The 25,036-nt window shown below is 36.5% G+C and overlaps 3 protein-coding genes across 4 annotated transcripts in view; 1 reads left to right on the top strand and 2 right to left on the bottom strand.

Moving 5' to 3' along the window:
• Nucleotides 1–6,107, bottom strand: part of LOC113063072 (ras-related protein Rab-15-like) — a 10,209-nt gene extending 4,102 nt beyond the window's left edge. The window contains exon 1 of the mRNA XM_026233239.1: nt 5,580–6,107. Within this exon, the coding sequence (XP_026089024.1) occupies nt 5,580–5,703 (124 nt within the window). The 5' untranslated portion in view covers nt 5,704–6,107. The remainder of the gene's footprint in view (nt 1–5,579) is intronic.
• A 1,876-nt stretch (nt 6,108–7,983) lies between these two features.
• On the top strand, nt 7,984–17,420 carry LOC113063073 (protein farnesyltransferase subunit beta-like). Its single transcript, XM_026233240.1, has 12 exons — nt 7,984–8,240; nt 9,155–9,219; nt 10,549–10,621; nt 10,827–10,918; nt 12,256–12,402; nt 12,503–12,586; nt 12,899–12,985; nt 13,923–14,052; nt 14,356–14,488; nt 14,741–14,852; nt 16,399–16,513; nt 16,603–17,420. The coding sequence occupies exons 1-12, from the start codon at nt 8,142–8,144 to the stop codon at nt 16,723–16,725; spliced, it is 1,260 nt and encodes a 419-aa protein (XP_026089025.1). The 5' UTR covers nt 7,984–8,141; the 3' UTR covers nt 16,726–17,420.
• A 744-nt stretch (nt 17,421–18,164) lies between these two features.
• LOC113063074 (protein max-like) lies at nt 18,165–23,717 on the bottom strand. 2 transcript variants are annotated; one of them, XM_026233242.1, is made up of 4 exons: nt 23,539–23,717; nt 20,853–20,960; nt 19,650–19,773; nt 18,165–19,477 (listed from the first exon to the last, which is right to left on the bottom strand). In XM_026233242.1, the coding sequence occupies exons 1-4, from the start codon at nt 23,572–23,574 to the stop codon at nt 19,290–19,292; spliced, it is 456 nt and encodes a 151-aa protein (XP_026089027.1). In that variant the 5' UTR covers nt 23,575–23,717; the 3' UTR covers nt 18,165–19,289. The 2 variants fall into 2 exon arrangements, with proteins under 2 accessions (XP_026089027.1, XP_026089026.1); XM_026233241.1 differs by having other exon boundaries at nt 19,650–19,788.
• Between the last annotated feature and the right edge of the window lie 1,319 nt (nt 23,718–25,036).

Consider the following 25,036-nt stretch of genomic DNA (forward strand, 5'->3'; position numbering starts at 1 on the left):
ATTCAAATCAGACTCATAAAAAGGCAGTGAAGTAATAAAGAACAGGAAAGAAGCAGAAATGGTGAGAACTACAAGATCTACATTTTGAAAAATAAATTTGCTTGCATTGCAATTTAATAAATATATATAAAATATTTTATAATTATTTTATAATTATTCTTAGGTCAAGCTTCAGAACTTGCTAGATTTATTCATTACATCACTGGCAAGAACATTTACAGGAGTGTAGAAATAAGGAATTAGGTAATATGGAGTTTACTTTTTTTATTCCTATTTAAATTCAAATTAATTCTTAATACTTGATCTCTGTCTGCCTCGTTTTGATATTGTGATTACGAAAAACTATTTCACATGATTTCCTCAATTAAAAATGATGAGTTTAATATTTTATTCAGCTTATTTAGAGACAAATGAAGTGAACATAGTAGGAATGACGTGTTCTTGTAAGGTGTGAAACCATAACGAGATATTGAGCCCTGAAAGAAAGCACCTCTCTCTATTAAACATGAGGCAGGCAAGAAAATAAAACCACAGCAAAACTGCAATGATAAATGAGTATCTGTCAATAAGGTCCACTGTGAGACATTCCAGCTTCCGGAAGAGCTGTTCTTCTAGGAAGTACCATACTCAATAACAATTATAACTCCAAAACAACAGTAGTCGGGTGTCTCTGGAATTTTTAACATGCCCTGTCAGCAACGTGATTTAAGAAAATGATTAATTACCAAATTTCTTTCTTAGAAAGACAACTTTGACAGCTTGTATACAGGTCTTCATATCAAAACACATTTGTTTCTTCCCTAACGATTCGATTCAATGTCTGGAACCAGATGGCTTGTCACGCACAACAAAATGCAAGCACAAGAAATACTAAAATAAGACATGAGTAAAAAAAACATGCCATCCACAGCCTTTTCTTTATTAAAGCGCATTAAAGCAACAATGTTAGTGCCCTCAGCTTTCACACAGGGACACACACAAAGGTCATCACTACAGCCATTGAATTGGTTGGCCTGGGGCAAAGCTAAATAATGAAAGAGCTGTCCTTCCTGTCCTGTCCCAGGATCACAGGCAGTGAAAGGACAACAACAATGCTGTGAAATACTACAAAAATAAAAGAGAAACCAAACCAACCTCACATGTAAATAATTATAATCTTTCTTCTCGTAGGAAAAAAAATAGCACTCAAATGAGATGAAGACACCAGTGAAATCGCAAAACAGTGAAACAGAAGAGTGTGTCCCTTCATTGGAACGCCATGTTGGATCACATGACAAGCTACTCATTGTACCATGGTAACCCCCCTGTTATTTGAAACTTAAGCTCACCCAATAAATTAATCATGGCTGACTGCAGATAGCACATTTCAGTATTATCATCATTCTAAAAATATTGCTTTTTTTGTGATACCGCAAGATCTCATATTAGTCAGTGTGATATAAATCAAAAATCAAAAATCAATGAGAGCACCTTCAAGAACTTCTAGGTCAGATATTTTCCATATTCTCAAGGGCTCTTCTGATGGCTTTTTGATTTGATAAACCAGCTTTCATCCAAAACCCTTTTATTTGAATCAATACTATGGAGGGGTGTAAAAATTACTGAGAACAGTACAGATACTACACTATCTATCTATCTATATATATACACACACAAACACTTGGTGAAAGTAAATTTAAAATGAAATATTTAGAAGACATTTTTTGGAGATTTTCTCATTTTTGTATTGTTTTCTCATTGTTCTGCCTATGTAAAACTCATAAAGCAGAAGTTAAAGTAAACCAATATCCTGAAACCTGTTAAAGTTGCGGTAGGGAACTTTTGATGCTCTAGCGGTTAATAAACAGAACTGCTTACGTCTTTCAGAAGAACATTGTAGCCGGAACTACTTCTCTCTGTTTATGTCTATGAAGAATCACAAAGGTACTGGGTTACTCCGCCGCGGTACCCCCGAAGCAATCTAAAATAGTCTGAATATAAACACTTATTATAGGTGCACCCTAGTGATTCAGGACAAGCTAAAGACACGGTTTGGAAAATGGATTCATGGTGTACTCGTTTATTATATACATTTTTCTACATTTTGAACACAAACAAAGTTACGGACCGCAGCTCTGATTGGTTGTTTCTTACCGGGAGCGGATGACTTTCTGCAAATGGCCGCTGGGAGGAGCCAGAGGAGCTTGATTTTTTCACAGATTATCTGTCTCATATTCTACTGTCAGGACATAATGACAGGTTTAACAAATATGTAAAAAAATATATTTTTACAAAAAAGTTACCTACTGCAGCTTTAACCGAACACTGATATTACAGTGGTTACAGCTACATTTAAATCTAGACTTTTACTGATTGAGCACTGTGCTATGTCCGAAATGATTTTACTGTGATTTTACTGATTTTACTGTGTGTATTCATCATCATTTTCTATTCTTCATTGTTTTAATTTAATTTTAAATAATTGTAGATTTTATTTCCTTGCTTTTATTATTGTAATCTTTTTTTTTTACTTTTATGTAAAGCACTTTGAATTACCATTGTGTATGAAATGTGCTATACAAATAAACTTGCCTTGTTTGTCATTAGAATATAGCAATTTTTAGACTACTTATGAATAGCGTCCATCTACACAGGTGGTTATTATATACATTAAAGTCTGTGCCTGAAGGGATAATTCACCCTAAAATGAATATTCTGACATCATTTAATCACCCTGGTCTTTCAAAGTCACATTAGGATAAAGAAAAACATTACTTTTATTTTTTATTAATTCTTTTTTTCAAGTAAAAAGCTTTTTTTTTAACATCGTAAATTTAACTTTTGGTTTGTTTACATGAAAACAATGTACTACAAATGGAAAAAGGTTTTCATTTGCATTTTTTCAGTTTCATGTACAGAAAACGTTGTCAAAACTATCCCACATGGACCTGTGAAAAAGACTATATGCTGTATTATGCAAGCCGTGCCAGTAGTTGGCGATGTCACTATGTAAAGAAACACTAGAATAGTTGAGAAAAACGTTCTTGTTTTCAAACATTTGGATTTTCATGCCCCCAAAACACTATTGTTTTGTAAAGTCCAAAATATATTTTCTGTTGATGTTAGTGGCATGTAAATGCCGCCTGGGTAAAAGTAAAAGCATTTGGTTTTAACAGAACGCAAGTACAGATTCCCCAAAAACATATTAAAGCATAGTAGTGAAATAATTTATACCTCTAATAATGTAAGGCTTCCGAGCACCAAAAATATAAAGACAATTAAAGCAGACCTTGAGTGGCCAGACGGTAATGAGAGTATTAAACTTGTCACAGTGTGCCAGAGCTGAACAATTGAATCATCACTTTGACACTTTCCTTCCGAGACGGAGGCTAATTGGCAATGGAAATAATTTGAACAGGACAACATACAGATATGCTATGGTGATTATCACGTACAAATTTAGACACAAATTAAATTTCTCTAGTGTTGACAGCATCATAAACAACTGACTAGAGAAAGCAATGAAATAGAAATGGAGCTCATGTTATCCTTTAACTAATCAATCAACAGCTGCTTTCTATAGCAAGAATAATTTAGCATAACAGTATGTTGCCTCGAGGCAAATAGAGAACCATTAGCTAAGGCTTCGAATGAACTGTCAGACCACACAGACATCTGTTCCACTGTGAATAGTGTTTCAGTACAGAAATAAGGTCCTTGATAGCCAAGTATCATAATATATATGGGTCATAGCCCTTCGGACAAGAGCGTACTGAACCATTGTTTAGTGCAAGACACCAGCCATCTCTCAAGACAGTCAGACTGAAGCTTTTATCTCCTGTAGTTAAAGACTGTTCACATTACCACTTAACCGAAAGAGATTCATTGCAGCATATTAAATAAACAGTAGCAGGACAGACAGCAGGCTGCAGGAATGAGTCAGGGCTCCAAACTCCTTATTGATTTGGGTGGGGGGGGGGGTATGATCATAATCATAATCATCAGGAACAATATGAGGGAGTTATGAACCCTATGCCTGATTTCTTGATATTATTTGCTCCCCTGAAAACACCAAGAATGCTACACAACAGAGCATACCCTGAATTTTTCCAAAATAACAGCCTGACATTCACTCCACACCTAATGAAGCATGTGATTTAATTGAGAGATAACATTTTTGGTACGGGTTCAGCAGCTCAAATGCTTCATTAAAGGAATAGTTTACCAAGCATTTATTTATCCTCAGATCTTTTGAAAAATACATTTTTTACTGTGTGGGACAGAGACGAAGATTATAAACAATGACATAGATTTCACAGTTTAGACAAAAATAACAATTTAATCATTATTTACTCACCCTAGTATCATTCCAAACCCATTTGACTTTCTTCCTTCTGTGAAACACAAACTTAAATATTTAGCAAAATGTCCAAGCTGCTAGCTTCCATACAGTGAAATTGCATGGGGACAGTTGTGATCATCATTTATGTTGATTGTATAGAAAAGACTAAAGAGCAGCTAAGACATTTTGCTAGATAGCTACTTTCATGGTTTCCAAGGCAGCAAAAAGGTTTGGAAAGGCAAGTAAACAGAGACTATTTATTTTTATTTTTTGGGTGTACTATCCTTTTTAAATCCCTTTATACATTTATAAGAATCTAGTTTATCTCTATACACGATAAACATCACAAAATAGGACAAATTAATAAGTGAAGTATTAAGAATGGGTTTATGGTTAAAAATACGTTAGTGTCCTTATACATTCTTACATATGAAAAATATAAAATTATGTATTTCTGGAAACTCTTGTAAAATAATCTCTCTGTTCATCCTCTTCAAGTGAGTAAATAGGCTGTTGTAAGGAAGTAATGTCAGCTCACAGGGAAAATGTCCCACTAGACTAAGAGCACACTTTATGAACACTGAAATGAGAGGTTTATGAAAAGCCTTTTAAGATCCAAATTTTGTTTTTCATAACATCCAATCAACCAAAATAATAATAATAATAATAAAAGATCGCTCGGATTGCTTGGACGCTTAAGTGATAAAAATGGTCCTTTTAGAGAAAACAGTTTTTAGAGATTGCAATAAAAATATTTCCATATTTCTTCCAGCTGAGACAAAAACTTACAACTGAGTTAAACCTGATTTCCATTTCATATCAATATAGTACTTGTATAAAACAGCAAGTTTGAGTTGGAATGGCTGACAGAACACTTTTATGCATCTTTTATTGAAAATGCATGCAATAACATACACCTGTACTTTCTGTGTCTTCACTGCCATTCATGCAACCTATATATATTTTTATCTTACTTTATTTGTATTATTTATAACAGGACGATCTACAACAAACACTACTGGGTTTGTGACAGCTGTGTATAAAATACAACATTTTAAGACTTCACACACAGATACAGTCAGCTATCTCAGAAAGAACTAGAAGAGGCTGTGTGAATGCATCTCACTATGTGGTGTAATTCTCAAGCCATTATTTTCACGGCTCATAGACTACAATGGCCCAGCGCTATGGGTTTTCATATTGGTATGTGCTGTTTGTTTTGTAACTCTTTGAACGGATGCATGAATAACACTCTTACCGATGGTGGAAATGTGAGAGGGATGAAATTCATTGTCCGTGAATCTGCATAACAAACAGGTTTTGCCGACACCGGAGTCTCCGAGGAGCAGGAGTCTAAACAGCACATCATACTGTTTGGCCATGGTCACAATTAAAGGAACTCAGCGTCGGGTTTCCATGTCCACCCTCTTCACAGTATCATCTTCTCGCTTTTTCCATCGACCGGTCCGTGCTCCGTGCCGATTCCTCGAATGACTGTGTAGATAAAGCAGGAGTCGATGTAAGCAGAAATCAGTGAGGACCGCTGATGCGGTGGGTGCGGTGGGCTACTGAACGCTTTCTGTGCGTGTCGCCGACATCCTTCACTCCTCAGGAAATGGGTGGAGATTACACGCACGCAGCATCATCATTTTGATACTGATAATAATTTTATATATAGGTACTGGGCTGCGTGGATAAAACTAATGTATAGTTGTTTACAGTCTAATATCAGTAGCTATTGTCAAAATATAAAATTGGGGAAGAAGACATTAAATCCACAATATTATCATTCTAGACCGTTATAACTTCATAGTAGATCAGTTTTTGCCTGTTTACAAACTAAAATAATTTAGACCAAGTCAAATGTATAAATATACATGGGATTGTCGTAATTAGACCGACTCGTGACCGAATCGTTCTTTTGTGTCGAATCTTTTTGATGAATCCGTTGAATCGGTTCAAACCCCCGGGCCGAATGATTCGTTAACGAATCGAATCGAATGCTTGAATCACTTGAACCGAGGACCGTAATTTGAGACATGTTCGATATCAGCTATGTCTCATTTAGAAGGCCACGTCCTTTGGAGGTCGCATCCTCTGGAGGTCGAATCCTCTCTAGGATGCGTATATGGAGTGTCCTTCACCCTGGGATTAAACGAGACGGCCTTCGTAGGACGGACGGAAAACGAAACAGGAAGTATCACGTTGCTATGCCAACACATAACGTCGTTGCGCTCTCACACTTGTTTAAGAAAAAAATTTAAGGAAATTATTTCTAAATCTGGAAAGTAATTTGAAAAGAAAATGTTTTTATTTAATGTAATACAAGGGTTAAATAATAATTATTTCTCGCCCTGCTAGCGAAGTACTGTTAAACTGTTAAAAAAATCACTAAACACTTGTAATCATGTTTACCACACTTGTAATTCAACTTTTAAAAAATGAAGAACTTTAAAGTACTTACATTTAAACACCACATCGCTTGTGTGTAGATCTGCCGCCGCCATTTTTTCAAATAAACAACGGTTATTTATGGCGACGCAAGGGATTGTGGGTTATTTGTAGCAGCGAAGGATACACCTCATGTATCCTTCGAATTCCTGTGAAAAAAGGTCGCATTCGAAGGTCTCATTCGGAGTGTGCTACTTGCTTTCTGAAATGAGACAACCACGATGACGTATGCAGCCTTCGAATGCGACCTTCGGAGGGCGCAACCTTCTAAATGAGACGCAGCTATAGAATTCGCTTTTATATGTGGGATTTTATTAAAACGTGCAAACGTGTTTTCAGCCAAAACATTTAAATTGCAAATTGCATTTAGCATTGTTTAATGTAAACACAGGTTATATTTAGGTATTAAATCAGGTTATAAATTTAAGTGTTTTCAAATTTAAAATACTTAAAATTAAATATAGTTAAATAAAGTTAATTTCTGACCCTGTTCTAAATGACTGTTTGTATGAGCTGAATCATGGGTGAACTAGGACAAACGGAATTAAAATAAATGCCATTATAAAAAAATAAAAAAAAATCACTAATATGTGTCTTTTTAGGACATAATATACGACGCTAGGATTTCTATTTATGTATTTAAATTTAAAAAAATCATCTGATACTGTACAAACACCTTTAGAAGAACAAGGTGCTGTATGTAATAATTGTTCTACAGTTCTACAACCTGTTATTCTGCTTAGAAAAATTGTGTTCCGTGTCTGAATGACTGTTTTTGCTGTATATTTCAGAATTTCCCAATTTCCCAATTTCAGAATTTTCCAAGTTTACCCAATAGGATTGTGACACCTGTTGCCAGGACTGCTGTACCAATTTCAACCACTCGCTGTCAACAATACATAGTTTCGCCTGTTTCACAAAGGCGACACGGCAAGAAAATAAAAAAAATACATAAGCAAAATAGATAGATGAATGAATAAAATGAAAAAAAAATTATATATATATATATATATATATATATATATATATATATATATATATAGACATGATTACAACAAATATATAAATCTAAAAATAATATATTAAAGCTATGCAAGGACGTTATGTACTACGTCATGCGTATCGCGTCATGACGTTAAAGAATCACTGAATCTTTTTAATTTTTTTTACCTTTTCTTTGAAACGACTTGTTTGAGAGAGCCATTTCGCAGAACGTCCCATCGCTTTTACCGCTTTATGTGCCTTCAGGCTTTCCGTACTTGAGCTGTAAGTCACATGACTCCATTGAGGAAACTCCCCCCACCACACACTGTCCTGACACTTGCTCTGCTGGAAAGCTGCTTCGGTGCATGTGTTTTCAAGTCTCATCATGGAAGAGGCGTCTCCTCCTCTGCGATGCTTTCGTGAATCACACTCTTTTGAGCTTTTCAGCGATGACGGTGTGCAAACAGTGACCTCAAAAGAACAGGTGAGCTCAACTCTTAGTTTTAGTTCGCTAATTGGCATTAGCGCGAAGCTAACTGTCCATTTACTGTGGTTCTGCGCTTCATCACTTTGCTGAGGCGTACAGTAGTGCATACTGAAAATCATGCTGGGTATAATTATTATAATACCATTGCATACAGCTCATCTAGTACTTAGCTTGTTCCTCTAGTTTTTTTTTATTTTTTATTTTTTTTGCATTTCTGTAAATAGTGTAGGTTATTTTACAAGGATAGTTCACCATAAATTGAAATTCTGTCAACATTTACTCAACCTCATGTTGTGGACACTAAAAGGGGATTTTAGGGAAATTAAACGTGTAAATGATGACAGACTTTTCATTTATGAATGAACGTCTGTAATAGTTGGAGAATCTTCTCATACTTCACTGGTTTATGTCGTGTTGCACTGTCGTGTATGACCTGTATTATTATAAGGGTGGTTGACACATAACCATGATAAGTTATTAAATGAAAGCCTATGCTATTAAATTGTATATTTAGAAATAATAATTTTAGCTAGCAAGACATAGAAAACGTAGTTAATTTGTTTCAAAGATATTTGGCACTGTGGAATTTTCATTTTGCTTTATTTTAAAAATAAAGTGTGACTATTATAGTTCTGAATTTAAGAAAAAAAATCAAGCACTTGACATTCCAGTGTGCACTATTACGTCATACTATGATATTCATAATAAATACATAAGCCAGTATTTTTGTGGCTTTGTTAGAAACATTCAAAACCATGTCAGCCACCCATATACACAACATACAGGCAGCATCAGCCACAGTGCATCTTTCTGTCTGCATGTCATTTGGCTTGTTGTCACATTTCTATTTGGTTATCTCACTTCCACATTTTTTTATTTGTTGTTGTTTCCTGTTTTACCATTATATTTAGAGAAAAGTTGAATGCAGTATTCAAGAAGTGTACAGTGTTTACCAGCAAATTCACACCTCACCACAGTAAGTAAAGTTTAGCCTTCTCTGGACATTAACACAAAGCAGGACCTCCACAATACTATTATTTAAGTTCATTGAGTTTCAGTGTGCTGCATTTGGACATAAATTACTGTTATTCTGTAAAAGTACATATTTTGTTCATGAAAATGTCTTTGCCAGCAAAACCGTCATTAGATTGTCCCCTGCTTGTGTCTGCTACATATGTTTTGTAGGCAGTCTTTTCATTGTTATTATTTTGCAGCATCACAGGATATGAGGGAAACTCAAAATAATATACTTCAGAAATATGCCTCTGGTCGGGCTGGGCTATATACTTAAGATATGATATCTCAGTGTTTTTGCATTTGCTGTAGAATAATTAAAAAGTTGGTTTTCTTCTGTTTCCCGACACAAAAGAAAACATGATTCGGATAGAACAGCTATTGTTTCTAAGCACTTTCAAAATGTTTAGTGCTTAGACACAGTTAAAAAAAAATGTATACCTACCTAGTGACCACTTATTATCTTTTTATTCAGTTAACACATAATAATCTAACAGTATGTAAAGAGAGAAAAAAATTTGCTCTACTTTTTTGCATATTTTTCACTGTGCAACTAGGATAAATTATGCAAGTGTCACAAGTTTTTAGCTAAGGACAGTCTATCAATGGTTTGTGGTTTAAGAGATGCTGAGGAGTGAAATTGGTTGCCCTCTTTAGCACATGAATCTTGTTTTCGACAATACTCGATGCCACAAAATAATGATTATTCAATTATTGCGATAACATCTCTAATATACAATGTATATATTATATATTTTCTATTATATATTGCCCAGCCCTAGCCCCTGGCACATCTCATTTTCACCTTCTTCCACCACAGCAGAGGTCTGTGCATTTCAGAACTTGCTTCTATACTCAGAACACTTGTACCTGTAGATGAAATGAGAAACCCAGCTGTGGTTAAACTGATAACATTAAAAACTGGACTAATGGCTGCTGGAAATGCAGAGAGAGAGGACAGGGGTTAATGCTCTGTTCTCTCAGCTGAGTTCCCCTTAAATTAGACAAGCCCCAGCACCTCTGTGGCTCAGGCGTACTGTGGGTGTAGGCTGTTCTGACTCACAGACTATCATTTTAACACTGCCACTTCCTTTGACGGGGATAATTGGAGGATGTCAGCTCAGTTGTTGAACTTACTTTGTACAAATAAGTTGTTGCCTTGTACTAAGCTATTATAAATCTTGATCACATGAGTATATGAATAGAGTGATATTTTCTAGTTCAAAAATGATTTATAGTTTGCAGTAACTAGATTCTAATAAGCTGATTTACTACACTTTTTTTTTTTCAGGCCCACTTTACTGAGGGAACAACACTATCATTATCTGAAGAAAGGTTTACGCCATCTCTCTGATGCATATGAGGTAAACAGTGTCTTCTGAAATAACTTAAAGCAGTGTTATTGCAGTATCACTGATATACTATTATAGTTTTTGCTAATATTTTGAGTTAGATTCTGTGGTTTTTAATCGTATGTTTTTATGAAGTTTTATTTTGTAAATGTAGTTTGAGTTATTTTAGTACTTCAGTGGGTGATGGCTGCTGAATCTGCATGTTGTGTGGCTTCAGTGTTTGGATGCCAGCCGGCCTTGGCTCTGCTACTGGATCCTGCACAGTCTGGAGCTGCTAGAGGAGCCTGTGCCAGCAGCAGTTGCCTCAGAGTGAGTAGCAGCCCTTCTCTGCGATTCAGAGTACACGTGGCGTTAGGAGCCCTTACCCGGTTACAATCCTGGTCTTAACGTGACCACTACAGATCAAGTCAAAGTTGCATTTAATTAGTAGCCGTGGCACAGATGCATTGTTTCCACGTGCAGACTTTGCTTGGATCACTCTATAACTGCATGGATGAAGACATCTTATGTGGTTATGACTTTCAAACAGACAGAAATAAAAAAAATATATATATTTTGAATAAAAATGACTGTAACATAAAGGTAAATTTATTAAAAGAGTCATATAATTTCTTTGATAGTTACTTTAATGCCTTTTCTGAAAGCGATAATTTAGCCAAAATGAATGATCAGGTTTATACCGCATTGATAGCAAATTTGACTATAATGGCAAAGCCAAATTAGAGATTGCAATATGTTTAGGGAATCATATTATATAGTTGGAATTATATCTGCATTATTTTCCTGTGTTGACTTTGCCATAATAGATTGTTTTTAAATCTATTGATATATGTCAGTAATATTGCATTTCTAATTGAGCATATTAATTTAGCATATTTTTACATTTCGATCATGTTTACTATCATCGAATACTCAGTTATTTTTAAAAACACTAATAATAAACACTTTTAAAATGAATCTTGAGCAAATCTCAAACTGAATATCCATTTTTTATGCTGTACATTATAATGTTGTGATGCTTACGTTCATTTGCAGCATGTCAAATTATTACTTTTTTGTTATTTTTAATTTAATTAGACAAGATAATATAGAGTTTCCATATCTGTAATTCATCTGTTATCAATGAAAACCTGAAAAGACATGTCAGTAATTCAGTTAAATGACAGGAACGCAAAAAAGATTGGGGTTGTACTGCTGTGAATTTTAACCACTGATTCTTTGCAGCCTCACCTTTTCGAAAGTGAAAATAAAATGAATTTACTTTCACAGTGTGGGTTCTTCTCAACATGATGTTAACCACACGAACAAGCTAAAGTGTTCAGAGCCGGCCAACATAGAACATAGGCGGGAATTATGCAAATATGTTACCCCATGTAGCCATTTCGGAAGTGGGATTCGATGATGACTCGTTTATGCTGTTCAGAGTTGTTTCTTTCTTTTGGGAGACAATAACTTTATTAAATCGTGCACTTTCAGCTTTACAAGATTGTTTATATTCACATACAGCAATTACACACTGCATTAAAAAAGGCAATATTCAAAGTGGCATAATAAAGTCACTTTAAGTTCCTATGACGTGTATATGTATCACATATATATATGTATGTTGTTGTAAATGTATCACAATGTTAACTGTTGTCTGCTAGCGTGTGTCAGTTTCTGGCCAGATGTCAGAGTCCGACAGGTGGGTTCGGTGGAGGTCCGAGTCAGCACGCTCACCTGGCTCCCACCTACGCAGCTGTAAATGCCCTTTGCATCCTGGGCACAGAGGAGGCCTACAGAGTCATCAACAGGTCTCACATTGGCTTCGTATTATCTCCTGCTTACCTACAGATGTTGCATTGATCATTGTACCATGGAAACGCATTCTTGTTTTCCCCCCTCCCCCATCAGAGAGAAGCTTCTGGATTTCCTGTACTCTGTGAAGCAGCCAGATGGCTCCTTTGTGATGCATGTGGGTGGCGAGGTGGACGTCAGGTGAGTTCTGTCACCGTTATCTCAGCATACCCATCTTCACAGCACCCATACATCTCTCTATTCCCCATGTTCTGGTGTTACTTTGCTGAAGCATTTTTCAAGAGTGACCTTTTTCTGTTCCCAACAGACAGATTAGTGCTAGAAAAAGTCATCATGTTCACCATAGATCAGTGTTAAACAAAGAAAGTCACTTTGAAAACGACTTGGTTCCTACAGGCTTTTAGTCTTACTCTTGTGGTTATTAGCATGCGTAGATGGTGATTATTGTCTGCCTGTTGACTCATGGTTGCTATTGTGTGTCTAATCTGATAGGAGTGCATATTGTGCTGCTTCTGTGGCTTCACTCACCAATATAATTACCCCTACCCTGTTTGATGGGACGCACAATTGGATTCTCAGGTAACTACTTCCAAATTCTATTACAATTCAGTTACATTCAAATTGCCTAGCCAACATTTCATAGTGGAGCCAATGTAGACGAGTTATGAGCTTGAAGTAATGAGCTTGTCCAATAAAAATATTTATTTATTACACTTTAAAGGGCCATTCACTGTGGAAGGATTTTCTGGACTATTTTCAAAAGGAATTGCGAATTGTATTTTCAATTGCGTTTTCCATATTTGGATGCATAAATTGTGACATAGTCCAAAAACAATTGCAAATCTTGCATTAATGTTTTCGCTTTGGCAAATGCACAGTGACTGCCAAATTTCAAGTGGAAAAGCAAAGTCCATTCTCAAGAGCATTAACCATGTCTTACGAGTTACGGAAAAATATTTTATTCAAAATTCAGCGTTTTCATCACTCGATTCTGATGCGATACTTCAAAATGCTCATAAAAGTAGGGTGATGGAAACCCAGCTAGTGACGTGACGTGACGTGTAGCCAGGCATGGTATCCCATGCTCTGAATTGAAGGAGACCTTGGTTACACTGTTTGTTCACATGGATCTATCGGATCGGCAGCTGCTTTTAGCGATTACCTTCATTGATCAAAGCATTCTGCTCAATCGTCTGTCAGTGACTTCAATCACTTTATGCAATATCCTTCCTAATTCACACAGAACATGTTTTGCATTCCACTGATCTGCTTTTCTATGTAAACAAGCTCTAGTCAGATGCATTAGACCCTTGTATTCACATTTTTTGTGCATGACACATCCTTAAAATGACTTCAAGTTGAAAGAAATTCACCTTGTAAAAAACATTTTTTCTCATTGCACTGTTTCACGGTTTAAACACAAAACCGTGTTCTGTCCCTAAATGAATTACGTCTCACACAGCACACAGAAGGACACAACTCTTTGACCGATGTTGTGCTTTCCTTCGGCGTTTAGCTGTCAGAACTGGGAGGGCGGTTTAGGTGGAGTACCAGGACTTGAAGCCCATGGCGGCTATACCTTCTGTGGTACTGCTGCCCTGGTCATACTGGGCAAAGAACATATGCTGGATCTCAAAGCCTTGTTAGTAAGTATCTTGCCTTGTTTTCCCTTTGCTACAATTCCACCTTTTACTTAACCTGACTTCCTGTCCATTAGAGTGAATAAACTGAAGTATATAAGATGCATTAAAGGTCAGTTGCGTGTATCCTGAACGTTGGAGGAGAAGCGCCTCATTACAGGTTCCTCAGTGACACTAAACTTGCTTGTAAATATTAACATCAGTGTGTGCTGCAATGTCGTAGATGCTTAGACCAGCAGATCTCCAGGGTCTTTGCTGATACTTGTAAACCTGTAAAATGGAGGATTTTCTCTCTTTTTCCTTCATTAGCGTTGGGTAACCAGTAGACAAATGCGTTTTGAAGGTGGATTTCAAGGCCGCTGTAACAAGCTGGTGGATGGGTGTTACTCCTTCTGGCAAGCAGGACTATTACCGTTACTCCACAGGGCTCTTTTTAAAGAAGGTAAGCAGTCATCCTAGAAAAACAACACTTTTGATTTTATAAGAAACATTTAGTGGTAAATCGAGTGATTACAATACTACAAGGTTCACAAGGTTACAGTAACCATACATTCATTTACTTCGCCACATTTTTGTCTGTGTTTTTTTCTGATGTACTTTTTGTCTTCATTTAAACGCGGCATGGATCTAAAACACATGAGGTCCAGTGTCAGATCTAGTAGATTAACCTATGAAGATATGACTGTGTGTGTAGGAGACTCAACACTGAGCGTGAGTAGCTGGATGTTTGAGAGAAAGGCCTTGCAGGAATACATCCTTCTCTGCTGCCAGAATCCTGGTGGAGGCCTTCTGGACAAACCGGGCAAGTGAGTACAGCTCTTCCACTGCACAACCACTAGTTTTGTCAAAAGACCGGCTACTTCGGTACCAAAAAAATGAAAGTGTTACGGTTACTGGTGGTACCGAGTACCTGGGTCAACCCGGTTCCTGATGCGCTATCCGACAGGTGCACAAACACGCTTTCTTCATAAAAGCACTTAGATGGGCACCATCAAAAGGAGGAAACATACCAAACTAACAAAAGACTTTAAAGACAGACACCCAGATCAAATGAAAGAGTTCAAGCAGGTGAGTTTCATTGTGTTTCCCATATACTGATTTATTTGTGGGGCCCGCCACAATATCAAAACCAGTCTTCAGAAAATGATGGATGTCATTTTCATTTCATCTTGCCCTTAACGCCTGAGCAGCGTTTATGAGCACAGGCTCAGTGCTTATTTATTTACAGGCCACAGCCGTTACCAGGGAAACTCATATCTTTTTCCCGCTCTACAAGCGCTTCCTGCTGGCAGAGAATGAATATGCGTATAAATATATGCAACCACAAATAGAATGCAAGGCTGTGGAAAACAGCACATTCTGTTAAGAATATTATAAAATATTTTAATTTGAATGTGGATTGAAATGAACGCTGTTATTAAAGTAGGTAATCATTAGCATAAGCGCGGCTAAAGCTAATATCATTAGAATGAAGTTTACTATTTAATTCTCCTATTACTTTTCTTAAGGTAAAACCAGGCGGACATGACGATGCTTACTGTTTTTACACACCAAAGGCTTTTAAATGAATTGTGAATCTAAAATATGTGTGTTAGAGAATGTACAAATGGTTAACATAGTTTGTGTCATATCAGTCAGAAAAGCAGTTCGGGCTTTTTTTTATATTAGCTAACTTAGTTTTTATTCTTGGCTTTAAAATTAAAATCCCTTTAAAATGAAATATTAACACAGTTCGGAAACGAAAGTATAGGCAATTTTTTAAAATTAGCATGTTATTGTGTTTTGCTTACCAACATTGATTTTCACAGGTGTTGGTACAGAATACTGAAATGTATAATTTTTTTACTCAAAATTTCTACCAAAAAATTATCTTTAAAGCTTGGCATAGCTTGAAAATTTTTCATAATTTCCAGAACTGTAAAAGAATTGAATTGCAAAAAAAAGTTTTTATCATGAATATGCATTTTCTAGTTCTTTTCTGCTCTTAAACATTCTATCAGCTAGGTAATGCTCTTCTAGAGTTTGTATGGAGCAAAACTTTCTGTAGTGATGTCAAATTTGTGATTGAATTATTATTTTCAGTGAATCACAAACAGGATTTTTAATGATTTGCAAATATCCTTTTCCAGTAACGAACAAAACCACAAACATCTAGCTGGAAAGGTCATTGAAAAACCATTGGCTTCTTGTAGGCCATAACATGCCTTTTTTAACTTTGTGGATCAAGCTAAAATAAAACGTGAACTTAAAAATGAGAAAAATGCAATTGTCTTGGTTTTATTTATTTATTTACTAATTTTACTAAAGACCAAACCAGACTTTCATAATCTATTGATCATTGATTCCCCACAGGTCTAGAGATTTCTACCACACATGCTATTGTCTGAGTGGACTCTCGATAGCACAGCATTTCGGAAACCTAGACCTCCATAACGAGCTGATCCTCGGTCGGGACGAGAACAGACTGGTGAGGGATACTGAAAACTCAGTTGAGCTCACCCACACTGAGATGAATGTACTAATATAACTTAATGTTTTCATATTTCTTCCACCCAGGCACCAACTCATCCAGTTTACAACATCTGCCCAGAGAAGGTCGCCCAGGCGATTGAACATTTCCACCGGTTGCCTGTTCCATTTCAGACAGGACCTACGCCAAGTGCAATGGACCAGTCATAGACCTTTCCTCTTTTTCTATTATAAACGTATTTGGGGTTTGAGTTAGCTTGACCTTACGTAGAGGCATCCTCTGTAAATGCTGCATTCAGACGTCCTTTGCTGGTCTGTACAGCATCTACAGATGGAGAAACCCTCTGAGGGTCTGATCCACTACAGCTTCAGTGTGGGTTTATGGGTTTTAGCCAGGGAAAACAGTAGAGACTGACTAGGCGAGGTGTTTTCATGCACCAGTCATTGATTGATATTTTACTGCACATACCAGCTTATTTTGAGCTTTGGCAAATGTTTCCCAGAGTGCACGTGGCAGTAGGTTCTGGACAGAAATAAAGACTTGGATGGAAGTTTGTGTTTATTTCCTGGTTGGTGTATTAGGGATGATCTATACTCTCTGTAGGCAGTACATTATTTGACTTTAATTTCTGTCATCTCTAATTAATGATTGCTGTTTGAAGGGTACAACTGAAACGATTATGTTAACTCCCAATATAGTCTGGCTACTACTCAGCCCACGAGTACATTGTTTACATTTTGTAATCTTTGGGTGCAATTTAAAAAATATCATCTGTGCTGTTCAGTGAGCTTTTTAACTGTATTCAACAATTCAGTCAGCATGCTTTTAATCTTACTATGTTCGTATGAAGTATCAAAACAGAATAGCATTTTATCAGAGCACAGTAAAGGAACAGTTCATCCTCAAATGTAAGTTCTGTCATTATTTACTCTCATGTCATTCCAAACCTGTGTGAGCTTGGATAAATGTTCAGGTAATCCATACAATTTGTCCACGTTTATTCAAAAAGTTTTGAGTGCATCTCCAGATGTGTATGTATGAATGTGCCAAGTATAAATGAAATCTGAGAACTAGGATGGAGGGGAACTAATTCGATGGATGTTTTACTTGTTGCTCACACAAAGCTTCACACATGGTTTAGAAAGCTTGGTTTAAGGCACAAATATAATACAAATGTTATGATTTTTTTTTCAGTTTTTGAGTTTTGTATTGAAGCTTACCATTTAAAAAAATTTAGCGAAGTCATACAGGTTTGAAACATGAGAGCGAGTAAATGAATCAAATTAAATGTAATAAAATATTAGTGTAGTATAAAACTGCAGCCGTTTTTTTTCTTTGCGATGGCATACATTTATTTAAAATAAGACAAAAGCATTAAAATAATTTGTATTCTTTTCTTTTGAAGAGCCAGTGTTTCCACTATCTATTACACTTGTCTATTTTTTAGACCTGAAAAGGATCATGTATAAAAATGGAGATCATAGATTAGTTTACATGTGCAATATTATAGTTAAGCAAAGATCAAAAATATTAAATTTCCTTAATCGGTAAATCCCAAACATCTTAAAATTATAAAGACTTTTTGTCGTGGACAACTGGGACCTTGGAGTCAAACATATATAGAGAACCAAAGGAACCACTCAGTATATGTAAAGGATAAAATAGTTTATTAATCTTCTCATTGTAAAGGTAGGCCTCAGCTGCTGGCAGTATGTACAACATACCAGTAATTTCCATGTATGGTATCAGACCTACTCAGTTTACTAATGTACTAAGTGGAAAACATGGTAAAAGATTCACACACGCACTCCTAGATACTTAAAATGCAACTTTTGCAGTGTGCAGCGGTTTCCAATGAACAATTACCTTTAAAAGTCACGACATGAACCTACTCTTTCAATATTGACTAGCTTTGTGGGGGGAACATCATTCGTAACATTTATATTCCCAAGTGAAAAACATGTTTGGGAGGCTCAGGTGACAGATGCAAAATATAGGTTTAATCACGGTTTACTTTAACCCCTTTTTAAACAAAATCTCTTTTACCCCAACCTGTAAACTTTACTACATCAGGCTAAAACAACAAATACAACACAAGCTCAGCAGCCTTCCCATAAAGAATCTTTTTTTTCTTTTTTAAATAAGGGATTTTATCGCTCACTCATCCCATAGGTCTAACAAGGGGTACATTGATAGATACTATTAAAACATTCCTTTATGGAAATGTAACAAATATTTAGAAAGGCAAACCACCCGGGACAAATCGGCTAAGGGTAAGTTCTAAGCAGGCTTGGAGTTATTCAACAAAATTAAATTAAAAAAAGGATATTTTTAGCAGTGCTAGGAGCTGTACGCCTCATTCACCCCTTTGGATTTCCATCTGGAGGGATTGAAGACAAGGGTACAAAATAAAAACAAACATACAAAGCATCAAGTCCTTAAGTTGCAAAGCTGCCTCAATTTGGGTTTAAATCATCGTTTGTTGTTGCGTGTGCCAGGACACAAGATGGACGAACAGAGTCGGAGAGGGAGGGAGAGTAAAAACAAGTTGTGTTTTCCGCGAGTGTTCTTCCCGTAGCAGGCGTCCCTCTCTCGTAAACCTGGCGGAGGTTTCTTCAGGTGTGGAATCGAGGGTTGACATTCACTGAAAGAGATAGATCAAGGTAGTTTGGGGCGACTGAGGTACACAAAAAAACAACAAGAAACAGGCCATTGCTGTGACTCTCCCTCCCCTCAGAGGAGAACTTTGTGGTGCGGGCCGAGGAGCCGCTGTTTAGCTGTCCTCTCCGCGATGCTTCTTCCGGGAACGCTGTTCCTCCGGCTCAGACTCCGAGCTTGAGTCGGAACCACCGTCGAAGGCCGACACAGCGCTGCCCTTGGGGTTGGTGTACAGGCTGCTGTCTGAAGAGGAGTAGTTGGCCTGCAGCTGCGTGGTCCCATTGACTTTCTCCAGTGCCCGTACTGAAGATTAAAAACAAAGGACGAAACATTATTCTTTTTTTTTTTTGCCTAAAAACATATGTTGTATGAGGCATTACTACAGCCAAATTAGATTCTGAATTAGAATCTAAATTCTGCACAGAAACCTACAAGACCAGATGACAAAAGCGAGGAGTAATGCAGCTTCACGCACCTTGTTGCTCCAGCAGAGCGTTCTGTCTCTTCAGGTCATCGATGTCCTGCTGGTGTGTGTGGTTTTTCCGTCGCATGTACTGGATGTACTCTGTGGCCTTGTCTAAGATTTGAGCTCGGGATGCCTGTTTGATAGATTGCTGTCAGCAACAAATTAAAAACTAGAATTTGACGCAAGGAATGCAGTTACATTGCACACATTTGAACCCCAAACAACCCCAATAAAAACCCAAATAGCTTAAAAACCTCCTAGTTAAATAGCTACACATTTGGAAAATTCTGATCGATACTGATAAGCCAAGAATTTTTATGTTATAAGAGCAAATACCCAATAAATGGCTGAAAACTGATTGAAACATGATCAAATAATCAATTAAAAATTCAGCATCACAACATTACAATTTACAGTATAAAAATACACATTCATTCTAATAACTGCATTATTAAATTCCTAATCATGCTATCAAAGATTACTATGTGAGTGCTGGATGGTGGAAAAAGCCATAAATTCACTAGAGTAAAATGCTTAGGGAAGCATTAATTATTTTATGACCAATATTACATTTCTATACTAATTTAGCAAAATTAATGAAAAATAACACTGAACTAAAATCATTTGTTTTAAATGCTTCAAGTGTACATGGGCATCATGACATTATAATGTACAGTATGAGAAACATTCATTTTGAGATTAGCTAAATACTACATTTAAAGGTTTTTAAAGATTAACTTGACCTTTGCTGTCATCAAACACTAACTTGATATAAATGTAAAAACAGAGCAAAAATATCTAATACTAAGCGATACCAAGAGATAAATAAACTTACATCAGCCAATAACCAATATGGTACCACAATATTGTGCAACCCAAGTCAAATGGCTAGAAATATATCTCTATCAAAAATGATTTCCATTAAATTCATGAAAGTTCTATTCCAAGTATGAAACACTAGAGGAAGGAGAAACCACATTTCCCCTTGTAATGGCTTCCTGGCATCACGCCTATACTGGGATCTCACTCTGCTCCCAATTCTCATTACGCTTTTCATTCACACCTCCACACAGGAATCCCATGCTAAACTCCTCATTATAACATTTTAAGTCATCACATTCAGTGTAACAGCTGACATTTCATTAACAAAAAGCGTACTAATCAAAACATCCTTTATGCCTACTTGAGTTCCTCATAGTGACATTCACTAACCTTTTCCCCTTGCAAGGCGGGAACGGAATCCCGAAGGCTGTGAAAGCTGTCTTTGATGTGGTCCCTACGTTTGCGCTCCAGCGCATTGTGATGTGCCCGTTTGTCTGCCTGCAAAGAGAGAACCACAGCGGCGTCAGCGTCTTCACTGGTCATGGTGCCTTTGGCTAATAGTGTTAGTTATAAGGAAACACTTATAGTTTGCCTAGCAAACTATGTAGTAATACAGACCTTCAACTCTCAAAAACTAGATTCTATTTTTTTTGACTAAGTGATCATGACAATTCAGTGTTGTAATAGAACTTGCATATGGTCTTTTCTTTGGAGCTTATTCTTGTGGACTATGTTTTTTATTAGTTTTTATTTTATTTTTAATTTAAGACACACTAATATGTGACGTATCTGCTTTTATAGAACAAAGACTGCAACTGTACTATCCCTCAGACAACATGGCCACTGGAGTCCAATGTCACTGGGGTTGGCCAACACACTGTTATTATATAAAAGCACAGCTGTAAAACCGGTTTCGATTCCAGTGACTCATTAACAAGTGCCCTTTTTGCATTCCTTGGAAAAAAGAAACAAAAGCGAAAGCAGTTATCCGAATGCTGAAGTGCCACTGGGCAGCACAAAGACATTCCAGTGTCAATGCTGCACCTGAAGAGCTACATGTGGCCATAGTGCTACTGGCAGATCCAGTCCGTCTGTCTAATGTCTAGAAGATTAAGCTGTACACTGCATGTCAGGATTGAATTACATGCACGTGAAGTGGCCAAGTGCTCCACATGACAAGGGCTATTCTGCACTCAAGTATAGTGAAAACTATGCATGTGGTTTCTCCACAATTCTATCATAAAAAAGCACGTCTCCACGAAATTAAAGGTATAAAGGGCTGAAACTTACATAAAAGAAAGCAAAATGATAAGCACTACTGCAGATGAAAGCTTTCTCGGAATATAGTCTACAATCTGCCCTCTTGTTGTTCTATGATCACAACATCCTGATAAGAAAAAGTATTTCCTTCCAGCACAAAAAGAAGGGGGATAAACAGGACTTTGGGGACGCTGCAGTGCAGACCTAGTGTCTCCAGTCTAGCCAATGAAATCTCAAGGCTAGTAAAAACAAGCCTGCTTTGTGATGAGTGCCATTTTTAACATCTTGCTATGTACTAGAACTGACACACCTTTCACACTGACCGGTCACTACTTAAAGTGATAGCTCACTCAAAAATAAAGCTTTTGACATCATTTACTGACCCTAGTGTCATTCCATATCTGAAGGACTGTGGAACACAAAAAATGCGTTTAATTTGTAGAATGAAAGTCAGTGAGGACCAATGTCCCTTTGGATTGCATTAACCTCCATCGAATTGATAAAAGCACTAGAAACATATTTTTTTGTTTGAAAGCCATACAGGTGTGGAACGGATTTATGTTTGTTAGCATTATTTGTTAAGCAGCAGGTTCATGCACTTGATCAGGGCCCTGGTTTATCGTGATGGATAATGGTATAAACAAATGCAATACGCTTTAATAAAAGGACAATCACAAATGTATAGTAATGTAATATGAAACCCTAAGAAATCAACTGCCTTAAAACATCACTGTCACTGCCCGGCCTAGAAATTTTACAGTATATTTAAGTTAATTCAAAACATTAAATCGCATTTTCATGTTGTTTCAGATCTGTGTGACTTTAATACTGAAAATAGAACATTTGATACAGAACATTAGGAACTGATAGATCTTCATTGTATCTTTTCTCATTTTTTTGCATTTCACAAAAAAAAAAATGTATTGTTAATTTTATTTATCCCTCTTTTCTATCACTGTATTGTCTGTTCATTAATCATTTGGTAAGGGAAAACAAATTGCAAAAAAAATTGCTTATTTATTCATACACCGTCTAATGTAACAAGAACAAGATCTAATTTGGGTGAAATGCAAACATTACGAGGGATCACTCTGTCGGCGTATTGACATCGTTCAACTAATGCGCAATTATCTAACGTTACAGCGCTAGCATTGCGCACTCGCAGTTTAGATGCGGCTCGCGCCCGTCCCTCCCTCCTGCAGCAAGTGCCCTGCTGTCGAGCACTGAGCTCCCTGAACCCACTCAAAACGAGCAGACCGTGTGCTTCTCTGCTCTTCCTCGTTCAATTCTCAGTCTACCCTCTTTTTGGCTTGATTCTATCTTGTTTTGTCGTCCACTGATGCAAATAAGTCACGACCGTTCAGTACCTACCCGGAAATAAATGGTGGCTAATCTAAAAAAAGAGATGCAATTTTTGACATTAAACGCTAAACTGGATTAATCGGCCCGTTTATTACGCACCAAAGAGTGAAATGTCGGTGACTATTTCTGTAAAAAAAAAAAGAACAGAAAAGTACAAATGTAGCTAAAGCTGTAAGAGAGATACTTAATGTTAACTGGCTTTTGATGGGTGCATTGCATGGTTTTAGTACACAGAATCGCAAATGTAAATACACGGAGAATATTATAAACTCGACCCCCGTGTGTAATTGCTCATCTGGCTTGATATTCTCATTTAACTGACTGGAAAATGATTTTAAACGCCAGGATGGCTAACAAGCTAACAGGCTAGCTTCGTATTGAGACTCAAGTATCGAAAATACAAGAGGTTTCGTTCTCATACATGAAAAGTACAAACACTAATAACTATACTTACATCACTGTCCACTTCGATATCATCGTTGTCGCTCATTCTTCGGCGAAGATAGACAAATCTACACTAAATGTTGTTTTGAAAACAACATGAAATGGGGCCCAAGTCAAATGAACAGGCAGGAGAGATGCACTGCTTACACGAAACGAGATCAACGGACTCTCTACACGTGACTCGCCTATACACGGACATTTACCGTGGCGTGTCACGCCTGTGATTACGGCGCAAGGCATTGTGGGATTTGTTGTTTTTTTAGAACGAAGTGGTTGGGAGATGTAACAGCAAATCTATTATGTACAACTACAACACCCAAGCAGCAGTTCTGAGTTGCGTCTACTTCAAGTCGAAGGAAAGCTCTTTTAATGAGAATGCTTCATGGAAATTGTAGTTTATTTTTTTGTTTTGCTATTATCAAGACACGTGGAAAGTGCTCAGTGCTTTTTGTGACTAATATGGTGATTACTAATACTACAGATATTTGTGAGTAATACTACACGATAAATATTTAAAGCATTGTTAACATTCTTATTTTATTATTATTAGATCAATAACAATACAAACCACAGACGTATATAAGCTACTGTGATATAGATTAATATGGGTTACAGTTTAAAATAACTGAAATAAACGAACGAAATAAACTTAATTCCTACACACATATTTAGGTACATTTTTTGAAATAGCTACATTCTGATTTCTTATTAATATATTTACATAAATAAAGCAAGTTGTAAAAAGATAATTTGTGGGTTTCTTTTTTTTATTAATCACAAGTTTCGGAAAATAAATTAGCAGATAAAAAAATAAAAAATAAATATTGACTACATGTCCAGAGGTCAGTGAAAAATACACTGACAATTCTTTTAAAAATCTCTGAAAGTAACAACATTGTTTTTGCTGTTGGGACGGTGATTGTCTATTTAATTAAAAGTGTTAAATAGTTTTAAACTTTGAAATTACTTTATAAGGGACATGTCTAAATAATATTGTTCATAGTCTGTCATACTATAAAAATGCATTTGTTACCAATAAAAACACAAAAAACACTTTGTTTAATGACCAAACAGGCCACAAATCTTATCACATACATATGTAAAATAGACTCTAATCAAATTGCATAAATTTCATGAGACCACAGAACTTTTATATATATTTTAATGATATGATTTAAATCAATAAAACTCAACTGTCAAACTTCCAAGTGTATTTTTCCCCTCTCTCCTCAAAATAGTGCTACAGATAAGGAGCTTAAACGGTGGATTAAATGAGCTGCTGGATCAGTAAAAGGGTGAAAACAAACACATAGTAGTGTTCACTTCCCCATAATGTCAGAGACCAAATCTGAGGACTCGTGCAAACACAAAAATACTCACCCTTTACTTCACTCAAGTCTTTACTCTGACACACTTTATACCAGAACAAAAAAGACCCTTTAAATGAGATAGAAATACATAAATAGAAATAGAACAAAAAAATAATATTTTTTGCACTCCCAAATGTC

This window comes from Carassius auratus, chromosome 45 (genome assembly GCF_003368295.1).
Source record: "Carassius auratus strain Wakin chromosome 45, ASM336829v1, whole genome shotgun sequence".
NCBI lineage: Eukaryota > Metazoa > Chordata > Actinopteri > Cypriniformes > Cyprinidae > Carassius > Carassius auratus.